Here is a 14,502-nt window from a genome sequence, read left to right as displayed (position 1 = left end):
TTTTACTACCCTCACTTGTCTTTCTTTTTTTTTGTCTCTGTGTTTTCCACTTTGCTGAGTTTCACGGATATTATAGCTTTCTCTTATCAAATTCTGCTTTGCTTTTCTGCACTTTGACTTGTTTTTTTGTTTCTTTTCAAGTTAAATTTGTATTACTTTCACCCTCAGCTTGATTCACAGCCATAATAACAATCTGAAATGGCTCATACTGCTCGCCTGAATACACAGAGATCCATTTTGGAAGGCATTTTTATGGTTATGAATTATGAAAAGTCGATCTATTACAAATATGAGCTACTACTGCTCACCTGTGGCTCCTCAGGAGGCGCACAAGGGCCTTGGCGATCACTCCAACCTCTGCCTTTGGAGCGAGATGGAAATACAGCTGAGCCACGGCCATCACCACCTGGAATGAGAAAACAGAGGGAGAAGGGTACATCATCATCAGGGACACCATCACATACTGTACATACAAAGGTGCATTTAGCCCCCAGAACTAAAAGGTTCCTGTGCCCCCAATGTTGTCAGCGTTTTGACCATGGGCTGAAGTCCCCGGTAGATTCAGGCACTACACCACCAGACCAGTAGAGGGCAGTAAAACAAAGACGACATCACACATGACACCATAGAAGCAGACGGACAGGCAGGTATCATTATGAGCAACACAACAGTTAGCCTGTTAGCATGAAGAGACTCGGCTCATGCTGTTTTAGATGGTGCTATATTTCATCACAGATGGATTCACTGAATCAACACGTGAGAGGAGATAAGCGCAAGTAGCAAAGACGTTTCAACACGGCTTTAAAATCCTTTTTAACTCAAAAAGTCGTGGAAGAGATTGACCGGTGTTTTGGTTCAAACAGCGACCCTGTTAACTGACTTTCAGCCGGATGCATCCTTCATAAACGTCTTTAGACGATCATTAAATATCTGATGAGGATATTTTGAAATCATAATAAAAAACTAAACTAGTTTGCATTCCCAGGATCTCCCTCCGTGTTTCAACAGCTGAGTAAACTCCACAAACACTGACACGTTCAGCTGAAGGTCTCCAGTTTACAGGGTCACTTTTAAAACCGTAACATCGGGAGAGACGCATTCGCGGTGGGCTGAGAGAAGACTACTGTTACAAGCTGCTAAATCAAGTGAATCACAGCTTCTTCTTTTGAAAAGTACACACACATACAAAAAAGATAGATCAAATTAAAGAAAGATATATGAGGTGAATCACCGATGTCTGTGATGTTATTGTGGATGGCAGGTGGAATAAAAACACTGCAGGTAATCTTCCAATCAGACACGTTCAGCATCGCAGGCCCTGCACCCCGACAGTCCTGAGACCTTGGAAAAGTACTACCCCCTAAGCATGGGCTTTCAGGGGAGAGATTAACTACCCCTGAACTAAATTTAGACCCTGGTTCCTCCAGTCAAAACGCACTTAGTTCAGGGGTAAAATCCCTTGTTCCTGCAGTCGAAAAAGGCCTCAAGTTATAGATCAAAGTTAAGAAGACTGAAATCTCCTGACCTCAAACTGTCTCATAGAAACCCTTGTGTGACGGTTTTTACAGGCAACGATTCAATATGTAAGCACAAGCAAATCTTCTTTCATTAGGGTTCAGTGCTTGTGTGTGTTGATGGAGAGAAACTGTTCGCACACACTTGTGGTCAGACTACCTGAATGAAATATTCACAGAGACTACACAAAGCTTATAAAGATGCAATGAGAATACTCTCGCCATCTAGATCATGTAGTGCAAATGAAATGTTTGTGACTGCAAGAGTGAAAACTTCCCACACTGTTTTAATAAATCATATGTATAAATGCATTTGCAGGCTTGGTGACTCATTTTGTTTTCATCTAGCATCAGATGTATATTCTACACAGCGGATCTCAGCTCTGTACACACTGGTATAGTTACCTCCTAATAGGATATTAGCTTTCTATCTAATATGCATTTTAAACCATGAGCTCGTGTGGGGCTTCCCTACATCATTATTTTATGTCTTTATTATATATGAATTGAGTTCAAACCTTAAATTTTAAGGCAACACTCCACCATAAATGCATCACTGCCTCACGCTTTTTTCAGTGAGTAAAGATAATGGTTGTGTTGGATCTGTCTATGTGCTGAGTATGCATGAAAGAACTGAGAGATAATCCGTCAGCAACTTATTCAGAATTGTCTCTGTTTTTTTAAGAAATTGCCATACAGCTGAATTTACAGACTTTGTCTTTGCTTGCACATCAAGCTGTAAACACAGAAGGTATTACCATATAAATATGTTGTTGTACCAGGAATCCTGTTTCAGTCAGTCCAATATTTATTCTTCTTCTTGTATCTCTGCTTTTGGCATCTCTTTGCTTCTGGGAAATCTCTGGCCCTTCTACTGATAGCTGCCCCACTATGTTCAGCAGCTAGTTGCTCATCTAATTGCTAATTTTATCTGTTTGGTGTTAGGCAGTTGGCAGCAGAGGGGATATCAGAGCTTTTCCACTGAAACACCTTGAAGCAAGCAGCTTGACTGCAGCAGTACAAAGGCGAAATAATGCATGACTATGGGATTTCATCTTTCATGGAACAAAATGGCTTTCAAAAGGTGGCTAAGCAGCTGTAATGTGGTATGATACTATCATTTATTTATTTAAATTAGTATCCTGTCGCTAGTTTGGTCAAATCCCATTTTTTGACGGTAGCACAACAGTGATTGAGCGTACAGCCCAATGTACTGTAGTGATACCTTCTCCTTTATCCAGCTGTGATTGGACCACCAGGCATTACATAGTATCTATTGTGTTGTCTACTGCACGATCTTGGATGTTTGTTCATTAAAGACAGGAAGACAATTTGTTACTGTGGGAATAACTGAAGGGGATCTTTGGTGCAAATAAAAGTAAAACAGTCACTAGAATTTTTCTTAAGTCCAAAAACTAGCGTCGTACCAGTGGTTTACAAAGTGCCCACTATTTACAGAGGACTCAATGACAGCATAACATCCCTATGAATGCAATGCAGTAGTAACCAGCAGGACAACTTTGGCATAACATAAAAAATTTAGGTTTATATTTCTCAATTGGGCTACTCTTTGAACTTCTGTGACTACGTAGACACATTTTCAAGTAGTGACCATAGACTGTATAAATAATGGATGTAGTATCCGTGACGTCACTGATCTGTTTCTGAAGCGCTGTTTTGAAGCCTATCGTCTACCTACCTGCCTAACTGCTGTTGACCCCCCTGCTGTTGACCCCCCTGCTGTTGACCCCCCCTCATACCGTACATAGGTGCCAGGTATCCAGACTACACTTGTTTTTTGTACCAGGCTGTAAACATGTTTATTTCTACTGTAAAAATCTGCTTTTTTAAATTTGTGTGTATGCGGTTTTCAGTACTTCCGGAGCCAGCCTCAAGTGGACACTTGAGGAACACTGTAGATTAATACCAAAGACATCAAAACTATGAAAGAACATATATGGAATTATTTCATGAACAAAAAAGTGTTAAACAAAGCAGAATATGTTTTATATTTTAGATTCTTTAAAGTAGCCCCCTTTTTTCCTTCATTACAGCTTTGCACACTCTTGGTATTCTCTCAGTCTGCTTCATGAAGTGGTCTCCTGGAATGGTTTCTAATTAACATGAGCCTTGTCAAGAGTTCATTTGTAGAATGACTTGCCTTCTTAATGTGTTTGAGACCATCAGTTGTGTTGTTCAGAGGTAGGCTTAGTACACAATGGATAGCCCTATTTGACTACTGTTGTAATCCAGATTATGGCAAAACCAGATAATTTCATAGTTTTGATGTCTTTAGTATTAAACTACAATGTCGAAAATATTAAAATAAATAAAAAACATTAAATGAGAAGGTGTGTCCAAACTTTTGACTGGTAGTGTATGTTGAAGTATTTGATTTTGGATGAAGCTGATCTTTAGTATCATTGAACTGCAAGTAAACAAACAAGTACACAAACACTAGCAAGGAATCAAAGAGAGATCTTCTGCTTCATCATCTTCAGAAGATTCTCACTTGTCCCTGTTTTAGAGCAAGAGACCAGATCTGCTTAAGAGTCCTGCCCAATGAAACTCCAGCAGAACAAACCCTTTTTAACTGTAATCAGGTTATCACTGAAGACTTTAACTACTCATAAAACTAACCTGATGCTCAACAATGCTGAGTAAAAACTAGTGTATTCTCTACCATGGCAACAGTCTCAAGGCCGTGCTGTGTTTTAAGAGCAGTGTACTCACAGCTGCATTGCGGCTCTGCAGGAGTGGCTTGGTGTTCCTCAGCAGCAGTCGGTGGTCAGGATCCATCACGTACGGCTTCCTCTTAGCCAAGGCTTGAGCCTCTTCCTTCTTTTCTTTGTCCTCCTCATCGTCATCCTCGTCTTCATCTGAACCATAGAAAGTCTTGTCCCCGCTGCCCTCTTCCAGCAGAGACTCCTGCAGAAAGACGGAGGAAGAAACAGTGTGGGACTGGGGGACAAACTTTCTTTTGTATCGACATTGTTTGTGGCTCATTATAAAAGACAGCAGATGGTAATTAGCTCTTGAATACATTATATAAAACAGCAACACCGTGTAAGAGGAGCATTATCATAAGACCTCCTGATGAGCAAAACAGTTGTACCAATTCATCACCACATGCACCGGACATTTCAACAATTAAAATTTTAACACCGCATGAGAAAATGTTCATTTTGGTTTCCAGTGAGAAAATAATCAACAGGTGGTGAAAACCTGAAACCTGTGAAAGAGGGAAATAATGACAAGGCAGCTGTATTCTGTATCTGTGCAATGTCACAATGGCAGGACTAGACAAATATACGGTAATTAATCCAACTAAATACAAGCCGGACAACTGCAAGAGATTCACCTGTACACTATTGTTGTTTGTAATCTCACAAAATCCAGGTCCAGCTACACAGAATGAGTAATTTAGCACTGCAATATGTGTTCTTTATGGGATTACATTGATTGATAGACTACACAGTGTGTGCTGTCAGTAAAAAGTCACAACACGTTGAGTAAAACACAGTGGGCCAAACTTATGAAGAATAGATTTGTGTTAGAGGGTAGGTTTAGTAACAGCTGGCTATTGTAGAGGAATAATTCATTCATTGATTGGTTGAGTTACAAAACCATTATTTTTAACAAGTAATTAATTAAGCTTATAAAGATAATTGTCTTAATCTAGCTTCATACATGTGAGGATTTGATGCAGTTCAATGTTTTCTTAAATGTACTGTGACTACAAGTATTTTTTTAACTAACAGCCTTTTTGAATACTTGACCAAGATTGGTCAGTCCAGGTATTCTGTTTTTTTCTGTATGGCTGCTGTAAATAACTTAAAGTGCTTCAGACACAGTACTGATCCCGGACTCTGCAGACTTTGTTCAATAACAGCAATTCACCAAGAGATGAAGTCTGTTTTTAATTACATTTTTACTTAGTTAAATTATTCTTTGAAGCTGCTGTTAGGAACTTAAGGTTTGTGTTGATTTTGCCCCCCCCCCTCCCCTTGTAAGTAGTGTTTTCTACAAGTGGCAACCTCTGGTCTCAAATATGAAGCCCATGCGGGAGCGTAACGATCTTTGCAGCAGAAAAAAAACGTGTTTACAGCCTGGTGCAAAAAACGGCTTCGGTCTGTAGAGCTAATTTCTCTATCAGCACACACTGTGAGGGGGGTGAATTTTTTTATAGCGTGACAGCTCAGAAGATATTAGGATTATGAGTTTTATCCAAATAAGGACATGACTGACTTGACTGTCAGGCGGGAACACTGTAGCTCTTGGCTAGGAGGCTCAAAGCCCGCCTCTTTACCTCACACTAGCTCGACAGAAGTTAGGTTGTGTTCAGCATTTCCAATATGGCTCCCGCTTTAGATTGGCTTCAAAACAGCACTTCAGAACAGATGGGTGACGTCACGGATACTAAGTCCATTATTTATACAGTCTATGGTTTGAAAAAAATTTAAAAATCGTAATTGTCTTAACTTTAAATGACTAGTTATATAATGTTATTTAAAGGCTGTTTCTGCAGTGCGCTGTTAATCTCGTCCCCAGTGCAGAAATAACAGGTGTGATAAAAAACTACATATAAAATAATCAATCATATCCTGATGCAGAGGTTTCACTTGTATGCACAGTTAAAGACACTGACTGCTTCTTACTCACATTCATGTTCGGGTTAAGAAACTGAGTCCTGGCGTAGCGAGTAAGCATGTTAATGATGACGACCTGACCCCACTCCTCCACGTCGATCAGCAGGTTACACAACTTCCTGTAGTTCTTGTGGATCAGGTCGATGCGCTCCGGACAAACCTCCTCAAAAGCCATGACAACGCTTCCTGCCACCAGCTGCAGAAGAGATTCAAACACACAACAGGTTGTAATAACTCTCTTAAATACATGGTGTCAGGGGTACATGTCATCTCTGAGGATTACTGTGCAAAAGACACACTTATCATACGGGCTGAAATTACAGCTGGAGATGAACAGGAAGCCGAGTGGTGATTTAATTTTTGGTATCATGGTAAGTTTCATTTTGAAATCAGATCATTTAATGTAAAAGTTGCAAAGTGAAGGCGATGACTGGTTAAACAGCTGATAAGCCTTGAAACAGCTGAGGCATTGAATAGGTCTGAGTCAGGCTCTGTGTATTTTGTGCAGTCTGTGATTCTCAAACTAGTTTTTTCATTTGTTGAAAAGAAAGAAATCTTGTGATCAGTTGTGCAAATACCCACTGTGGTTTTGTCTGCAAGGAGTTTCTCTATGACTTCAATCAGCTGGTCCTTCTGTTCTGGATCCAAGCTGAGAGGAGAGGAGAAGAGATCATTCAAATGCACAAAACAAGAAGGGTTGTAGAGAGAAAGAAAGATTTAAGTATCAATTTGTTTATCCACAGCCAGAAGAGAGAATTACTTTTGTCAGATGTTCCGTCTGCTGCCAACAGCTTATATTTTACAGGAACACTGAGTCATAATAAAGCTTGATGCTCTGTGGTTCTCAAATATGGGATCATGTCAATGAATTTATCATGATTGACCTTTTAACATTAATCTAAAAGGCTCAGCTGAAGAAATCACATCAATAACAAGCAGCCATTTCTAATAAGTACTAATAATCTTTCCAGAGAGCGTTGAAGTTATCATCAGATGTTAGACACCCAAAACATGGACTTGTAATCTATGGCTTTTAGAGCTGAGAGAGCCTTGGTGCGTTACCTGTAGAGTTTAGGAATGGCGTGAGCAGCTGTCTTCCTGACGTATGGAGACATGTCGGAGGCGGCCTCTTTGATGGCCAACATCATAATCGGGACGATGATCGTGACTCGGATGCTGGAGAGGACTCGCAGAGCACTGGCTCTGATCAACTGGTTTGGATCCTGTGAAAAATGCAGAAAAAGAACATTCTTTGGAGGATTATTCCAAAATGTGGATAAAAACATCAAGAGTTTATAGAGTAGTGTCAGGCTAAAAGCTGATGTCAGCATGCTAATACAATTACAGTGAACATGCTGATGCTTTGCAGGGGGAATGGGCGTGGTCATTAGAAAACTGAACGCACTAATTGGTGCTTAAAACAATCTGCAGTCCAGGCTAATGTCTTTAATTACATGTTTTGCCTGATGATGGTATTAAATCACAGGTTAAGGATTCAAGTTATCACAATTGGTACTTTGGGGGAACATTGACACATCTTTTGGAACTTTCACACCAATCTATGAATATAAACATAAAATAAAACCTGTGACAAACACGTCTGGGAACGAAGACAGCATGACGAGGATGGAGCTAGTCTAATAAGTGAAGCTAATAAGGGAAAGCTGTCTTCTTTCTGATGGTCAGCAGGTGGCCAGACCTTCTTATTAAAAGAGGTTATATATTGCATCAGAAAATAGCCTTACTCCTCACTTGATCCATCACCTTGGTAAACATTGTACAGATGAGTTTGTGGTCTCTACAGCAAGTTTCATAAAAGTAAAAAAAGATATAAACACGATGGTTTGTGTCAGAGTGTGGAACTCCAGGCCTCAAAGCAGCAGTCCACAAACCAGTAAGAGACTTCAAGGTGACTATGTGCACTTCTTGTTTATCAACCAATCAGACTTTATTTATAAGGCGCTTTTCATACAATGACATTGTAACACAAAGTGCTGTACATAAAAACAACATAGAATAGAACAAAAATAAAAAAAGAAAGATATATATAAAAATAAAAAGACTCCCCCACCCTAGTCCCAACCCCAGCCCTGACTCCAACCACCACCACCCCCACAAACACACACAATCCTAAGGTTAAGAACACAATATATGCAACAATATTAGTAATAACAATAAAAATATAAAATAAATAAATGGAAAATAAAAATAGGTTGCTGAACGAACTGAGGAAATGCTCTCGTGTTATATTATTGAGGAAACACTGGAGGAAACATAAGATGTTAAAACTCAACACAGGAAATTAAACTCACCAAAATAAAATAAATTTCTAAAGATAATAAAACACTGAAATACTAAACCATTAAAAAAAATTAGACGGTATACTTAAAATAAATAAATAAATAAATAAAATAGAATAGAATAGAATCAAATAATATAAAATAAAGTGACAAAAAAATGAAAAAGATAATACATTAACAAAAAAAAATTATCAATAAATAAATAAGTTAATAAATAAAGTAAATTAAGATTAAATAAAACTATTATAAGAATAACATAGCACTCTCTGTTTGGTGACCACATATGAACAAACTGAATGATAGTCGATCCATTAATGTGGAAATCTAACAACCTGTACTAAAGTGGTGGACCAGATAACTCCAGAATATTGACATTTAAAGAGCTAAGCTGCCAAATGTCTCCAGTATATCTTTTCTACATTAAACTCCAACTTTTGGTGTAAAAGATTTGACTCAATCGACTTCCAAACTACTGACCTTCAACCCTCGTTGAAATGTTGAAATGGAGAGCAGAGCGAGATCCTGCTGCTCCTCAGCATATCGCACTAAGTAAACGTAGACAAGCTTCTTCACCTGTAGGGTAGAAAACAGACAAGGATAAAAAAAACGAATTCAACCCATATTATGTAGATTAGTTCAATTATGTTCACCGAGATCAATCTGAAAGGAAGAGATGAAGCACAGCGATTCAAAGGAGGAGAGGAAAATTGCAATTTTTGTTCAGGTGCGATAAAGCCGAACCCCATGAGGCTTTTTCAAACGTGATAAGGTAACGCATAAATTACAAGGATGCAAAAGGAGAAATAAAACATGAAAGCTTCAATGCAAAGAGACACTTTTTAACGGCATTAAGCTGCACTAGCTGAGGGAAAGGAGAGAATTATACATGAAACAGGAGTTCAGCACAAACCTCAATGTTTTTGCACGCCACATTCTTCACCACAGCAGGGAAGAGATCTGATGCATTTTTACCCCGGGCGATCATCTGCAGAAAACACACACACACACACACACACACACACACACACACACACACACACACACACACACACACACACACACACACACACACACACACACACACACACACACACCAGATATAAAGCAGACAATTCAACAAGGTGACATTTTTCAGGAGTTTGAATCATTTGCAACAGAAGGTGAAACTTTTCTTTATCTTGTATTTCTCCTTCTCTCCCTTTTATCTCTTCTGTCCTGCAGGGAAGATGAATGTGAAGTTGGGTGTGGAGCTTCAGAGGGAGGAATCTCACACAGATGATGAATATTTAACAGCTGACTGTGCAGCTTGTGTGTTTCACTTCCAGGATCCTAACTACAGTACAGTTTCAGTTTGTAGAGGATCTTTCATGGGGGCACTTTGGACCAAAACTCTGCATAAAGAAGATGTTTTGGATTCTCACAGTCATGTGGGTTGCGTGTTGTGTCGTGTTGTGTTATACATATGGCATTATTTACAAAGCTCTGCCGTGCCTTTGTCCTTCTCTTGCCCAGCAGCTGCACCTGCTGATCGGTGAAATCCCAAAGTAAACATTATTCATACTCACAGCTACGATCCGCTTCATTGCCTCCAGCTTCAGCGAGTCTTTGTTGCTGTCCAGCATCTCCTTCAAGTCGTCGTGTCTGAGGGAGGAAAACGCACAAAATTAGCTCACGGCACGCAGGTTATTTTCAGCCTCTTTCTTAGCTGCTGTGCTGTAAACAGCAAAACAACTCCGATTGCTGAGACTTCAAACAAGAAACACAGGCTGGTTTTACAATTTCCATTCAACCCTCCCAATGTATGAAAGTCTGCAAGTGTGACCCAGAAATTATTCTCTTTGAAGTGGGAACTCCAGCCTGCAAAATATGGGAACCTTTGAAACTGCAGCTCATAGTGTGATAAGGGTAAAGTGACATAATCCCTAAAACATGGTGACATCCAAGACAAATTAAAGACATTTTCAGCTGGACTGGAGTTAAAAACATCACTAAATCAGATGTGTTTGACAGAAGATGTGAGCTACTGTATCTGGAACTCGACCTTTAGGTCGCACAAACTCATTTTCATATGATTTAGGTAAGTTCATAACCAAACGTAAAGGTAATAAAGATTCTAATGCAGAAAACTAGATGATAAAGAGATTGATCTGATCATTAGAGCTCATGTGAAGAGTTTTTGACTGGGCTTGAAACATTTAAATCAAAACTGATGCCTCTCTTTGACCTATAGGAGCAAATGGGACTTTCAGCAGCATGATTTAAAATGTTATATTGTAGTTTTAAAGGCCTGCAACCCTGTGAGGGGAGTAGGTGTCAGATCAATGCGTAAATGTTAAAACTCTAGTTCCTCAAGTGTCCACTTGAGGCTCTCTCCAGAAGTACAGTAAACCACATACACACCCATTCAAAAAAAGTCAATCTTTACAGCAGAAATAAACATGTTTACAGCTTGGTTAAAAAAACTAGTGTAGTCTGGATAGCTCATTGCTCTGTTGGCACAAACTGTAGGGTGGGTGAATTTTAATGTGGCAATTTCGAAGATATTAAGATTACTAGTTTTCCATTATGAGAGGCACAGCTGACTTGACTGACAGGCGGGGACACTGTAGCTGTTGGCTAGGAGGCTCAAAGTCCGCCTCTTTACCTCACAATCGCTCAACGGCAGTTATGTTGAGTTCAACATTTCCAATATGGCCGCATGCCGATTGCCCTCAAAACAGCGCTTCAAAAACAGTTGCGTGACGTCACAGATACTACATCCATTATTTCTACAGTCTATGTCAGACCAGATGAGTGACAGCATGCTAAAGAAACAACCTTTTTACTTTTTCAACGGCAAATAATCACAACCTGTGATACATTTCTGTGTTAAAAGGAAGCCGGGTGGGATTATTGTCAGAAAACACGGCCTTGGAATATTCAGGGCAAGATCGGCAAACAGAAACAATGTATGTCTTTGTCTACAGGGGGGCGCCAAAATCAACACAAATTGAAAGTTCCTCACAGGAGCTTTAAGCAGCAATAAATTATTTCTTGAATCATTTCCTCATTATTAAAAAAATATATATTTTCTATTTTCAAAATCTTCATTTAGTAAGGTAGCATGCAATTTTTTTTTCTAATTAGCATTAAACAAAAAATAATTTATCTTGGTTATGTAGGGTTCTGTTACGGAATAATTCAATAATTCAAATGTTCTTGCAGTTAACACTAAATGACAAATCCTGGTATCATTTAAGTTATCTTGTTTTTTTCCTTCCATTATCTTGGACACCGTTAGTCAATTTTGTGGTAATCCACAGTTGAGATATTGTTTGTTTGTCGACCAGAGTGTTGTTTTTATCAAAGTTAGGTATCAGAAATAGTAGTGTTTATGTACAGGAACAATGGCGACCTACAAACTGCTGTATGTATTGGTGGAAATGTCATTTTATGAGGATAACAGTGACTGTTTTTTTATCAACAAAACAGCAACTTTAGCCCAGGTAACACGTCACTCTGAAACTACATCAGCTCATTGTTTCTCTCAGACACACCATGAACACACCATCTACTTCACCCATGAGAAGCAGGATCTAGGCTGGATCAGTATGTGTGTGTGTGTGTGTGTGTGTGTGTGTGTGTGTGTGTGTGTGTGTGTGTGTGGTTGTGTGTGTGTCAATATCTAAGCTGACATCTCCACCCTGCTGCAATCCAAACACACATAAACAACACGGACAGTCACTACACCACAAGTTGCCAGAGGGAACCTGCAGACAGTGATGGTTAGTCAGAGGGAGCAGATCAGTGCAGACAGGATCCCTGCTTCAGCTGACAGGACAAAGACAGGAGCCTCGCTGGAGGTGGAAAAATGCCAATCAATGACATTTTCTGACAAACACTCAGGGAGCTTTGCAAATGTCAAGTACAACAATAACTCTTTCACATTCGGATAATACGAACTTTTAAAATCACGTTATAAACTTTTGAATAAACCAAAGTACTTGAAGATTCTGACATTAGAACAACGCTGTTTTTTTTTATGCGGCACGACTTTTTTAGTATGTTTCCATCAACAGACAGCCTCTAAATTACTATGAGCTAAAGACAGGACACATGCAGGTATTGTGCCCATAGACTGTATAAAAAAAGTGGATGTTGTATCCGTGACTTCACCCATCTGTTTCTGAAGTGCTGTTTTGAGGTCAATTGTTGGTGGCAGCCATATTGGAAATGTTGAACTCAACCAAAATTCTGTTGAGCTAGTGTGAGGTAAAGAGGTGGGCTTTGAGCCTCCTCACCAACAGCTACAGTGTCCCCGCCTGTCAATCAAGTCAGCTGTGCCTCCCATAATGGAAAACTTGTCATCTTAATATCTTCAAAATTGCCACGTTATGAAAAAGTTCACTCCCCGTAGAGTGTGTGTGACGATCTACCAAAAACTCAAAACTACCAAACCCCCCAACACAGATTCTGCTGACTGGAACGGATTAAACGTGTCCCTCTGAGGTGTGTGACTTAAGGGGAGGGGTTTGATCAGCGGTGGGCGGGGTGATTAAATAACCGCAGAGCAGCTCATTTTCCCCTGCCTAGTTTCCAAGGCAACAAAGGATGCAATAAAATGAAGTTAAGTGATTTCCTGCCTTCCTGCAGAGCCTTTGTTGCTTCTGACAGTTAGTTTTTTCTTCACAGGGGACTGAAGGTCTGTGGAGCTGAGCTGCAGACACACACAGATCTACGCCTGCCACTGAAGACTCCTGGTTCATGCTGTACAGCAGGTGTTAGATGGTGTGGGTATTATACAGTCTGGACACTGGCTGCTCTGTTGTTTAGAAATATATCATATTAAAGGTAGCTCTGTCTGAAAGGTGGTGTGGTCTCCTGAGTGTCTGCTGGTTTTTCTTTTATTCCCTCGTTGTTTATATTTGTTTTACAGATTTTAAATGTTTTAATCTCTTTTACTCTTTTATTCAGCTGTTCCTCTTAAATTGTCTTGCTTTAATTGTATCCCATCATGCTTTGTTTATTATTGTGGGTTTTTATGATGTAAAACACTTTGTAATGTCTGTTTTGATAAGTGCTACATAAATAAACTTTATCATTATTATTATTATCTAGTTAAAGGGGATGCAACAGCACAAAAATACACGATCCAGTAAGAAACATTGGAGTCTTGGAGTCATGTGGTTTACTCAGCTTAATACAAGAATAATTTTAACAGTGTTAGCCTGACACAAACCTGCTTTTTTTTTGTTCAACAAATGTGTTGTATAAAATGTTTTTCAGATCTTAAAAAAGTTGAATTTCCTTTTTTTTTTGGGCCATATTTAAATACTCATATCATGTCTACCCCTCTTAAAATCTTCCTTGTCTGGAGTCCCGATATTCTCTGACAAATTTTGATTATTAGCATCATCAGCCATTTTCACAAGCTTAAACATGTATTCTAAAGTTGATTTGAATCCAAATGCAGATGTTTAAAATCTTTGAAAATTCAAAACAGCTTAAATATCTTTTTTTTTTTTTTTCAAACTTAGTTTTTTTTTCTGTAACTACAAACTTTTAATTTCTTTTAACAAACTGAGTTTTAATGACATTTATTCATTTATTTTAACTAATTTTACTATCTTTCTTGATCTTAGATTTCTATATCTTTCTTTTTCTTTCTTTTTAAGCTCTGACTGGTGATCTTTACAGTAAATTGAAGCTAAACTTCTCATAATGATTGCAGTCTACTTATTTACTTTGTTTTGCCGCTAATAGCCCGGTCATACATGCAGTAATACCACAAATAGTCCTCACAATAAAAGAAAAGCCTCAGAGATTACTTTCTAAAGTGGACGATCCAACTTTGTTTTGATGTTTACTTTATTTCTCTGCCTGGAAGACTGACGGGTCGTACTTTATATTTCCTCTGTTTTGTTGTTGTGACATGAATGAATGGAAGCACTCAATCTGTCAGGAGGTGGCTGCTGCAGAACACAGCTGATTTATCATGTCTCAAGTAATGTGTGTGTGTGTGCATGCAAGTTTTCCTGTGTGCACAGAAAGTTGTCCTCT

The 14,502-nt window shown here is 39.0% G+C and overlaps 1 protein-coding gene across 1 annotated transcript in view; it reads right to left on the bottom strand.

Annotated features, from left to right (window-relative positions):
- LOC117813785 (AP-3 complex subunit beta-2) overlaps positions 1–14,502 on the bottom strand; it is a 54,111-nt gene that overhangs the window by 25,487 nt on the left and 14,122 nt on the right. The window contains exons 2-9 of the mRNA XM_034684821.1: positions 10,029–10,104; positions 9,374–9,448; positions 8,941–9,036; positions 7,226–7,386; positions 6,746–6,812; positions 6,177–6,359; positions 4,248–4,442; positions 309–406 (exon numbers count right to left, since the gene is read on the bottom strand). Coding sequence (XP_034540712.1) covers positions 309–406; positions 4,248–4,442; positions 6,177–6,359; positions 6,746–6,812; positions 7,226–7,386; positions 8,941–9,036; positions 9,374–9,448; positions 10,029–10,104 — 951 coding nt within the window. The remainder of the gene's footprint in view (positions 1–308; positions 407–4,247; positions 4,443–6,176; positions 6,360–6,745; positions 6,813–7,225; positions 7,387–8,940; positions 9,037–9,373; positions 9,449–10,028; positions 10,105–14,502) is intronic.

Source organism: Notolabrus celidotus, chromosome 6, assembly GCF_009762535.1.
Source record: "Notolabrus celidotus isolate fNotCel1 chromosome 6, fNotCel1.pri, whole genome shotgun sequence".
Classification (NCBI taxonomy): Eukaryota; Metazoa; Chordata; class Actinopteri; order Labriformes; family Labridae; genus Notolabrus; species Notolabrus celidotus.
This window is presented reverse-complemented; position numbering and strand designations above follow the sequence as displayed.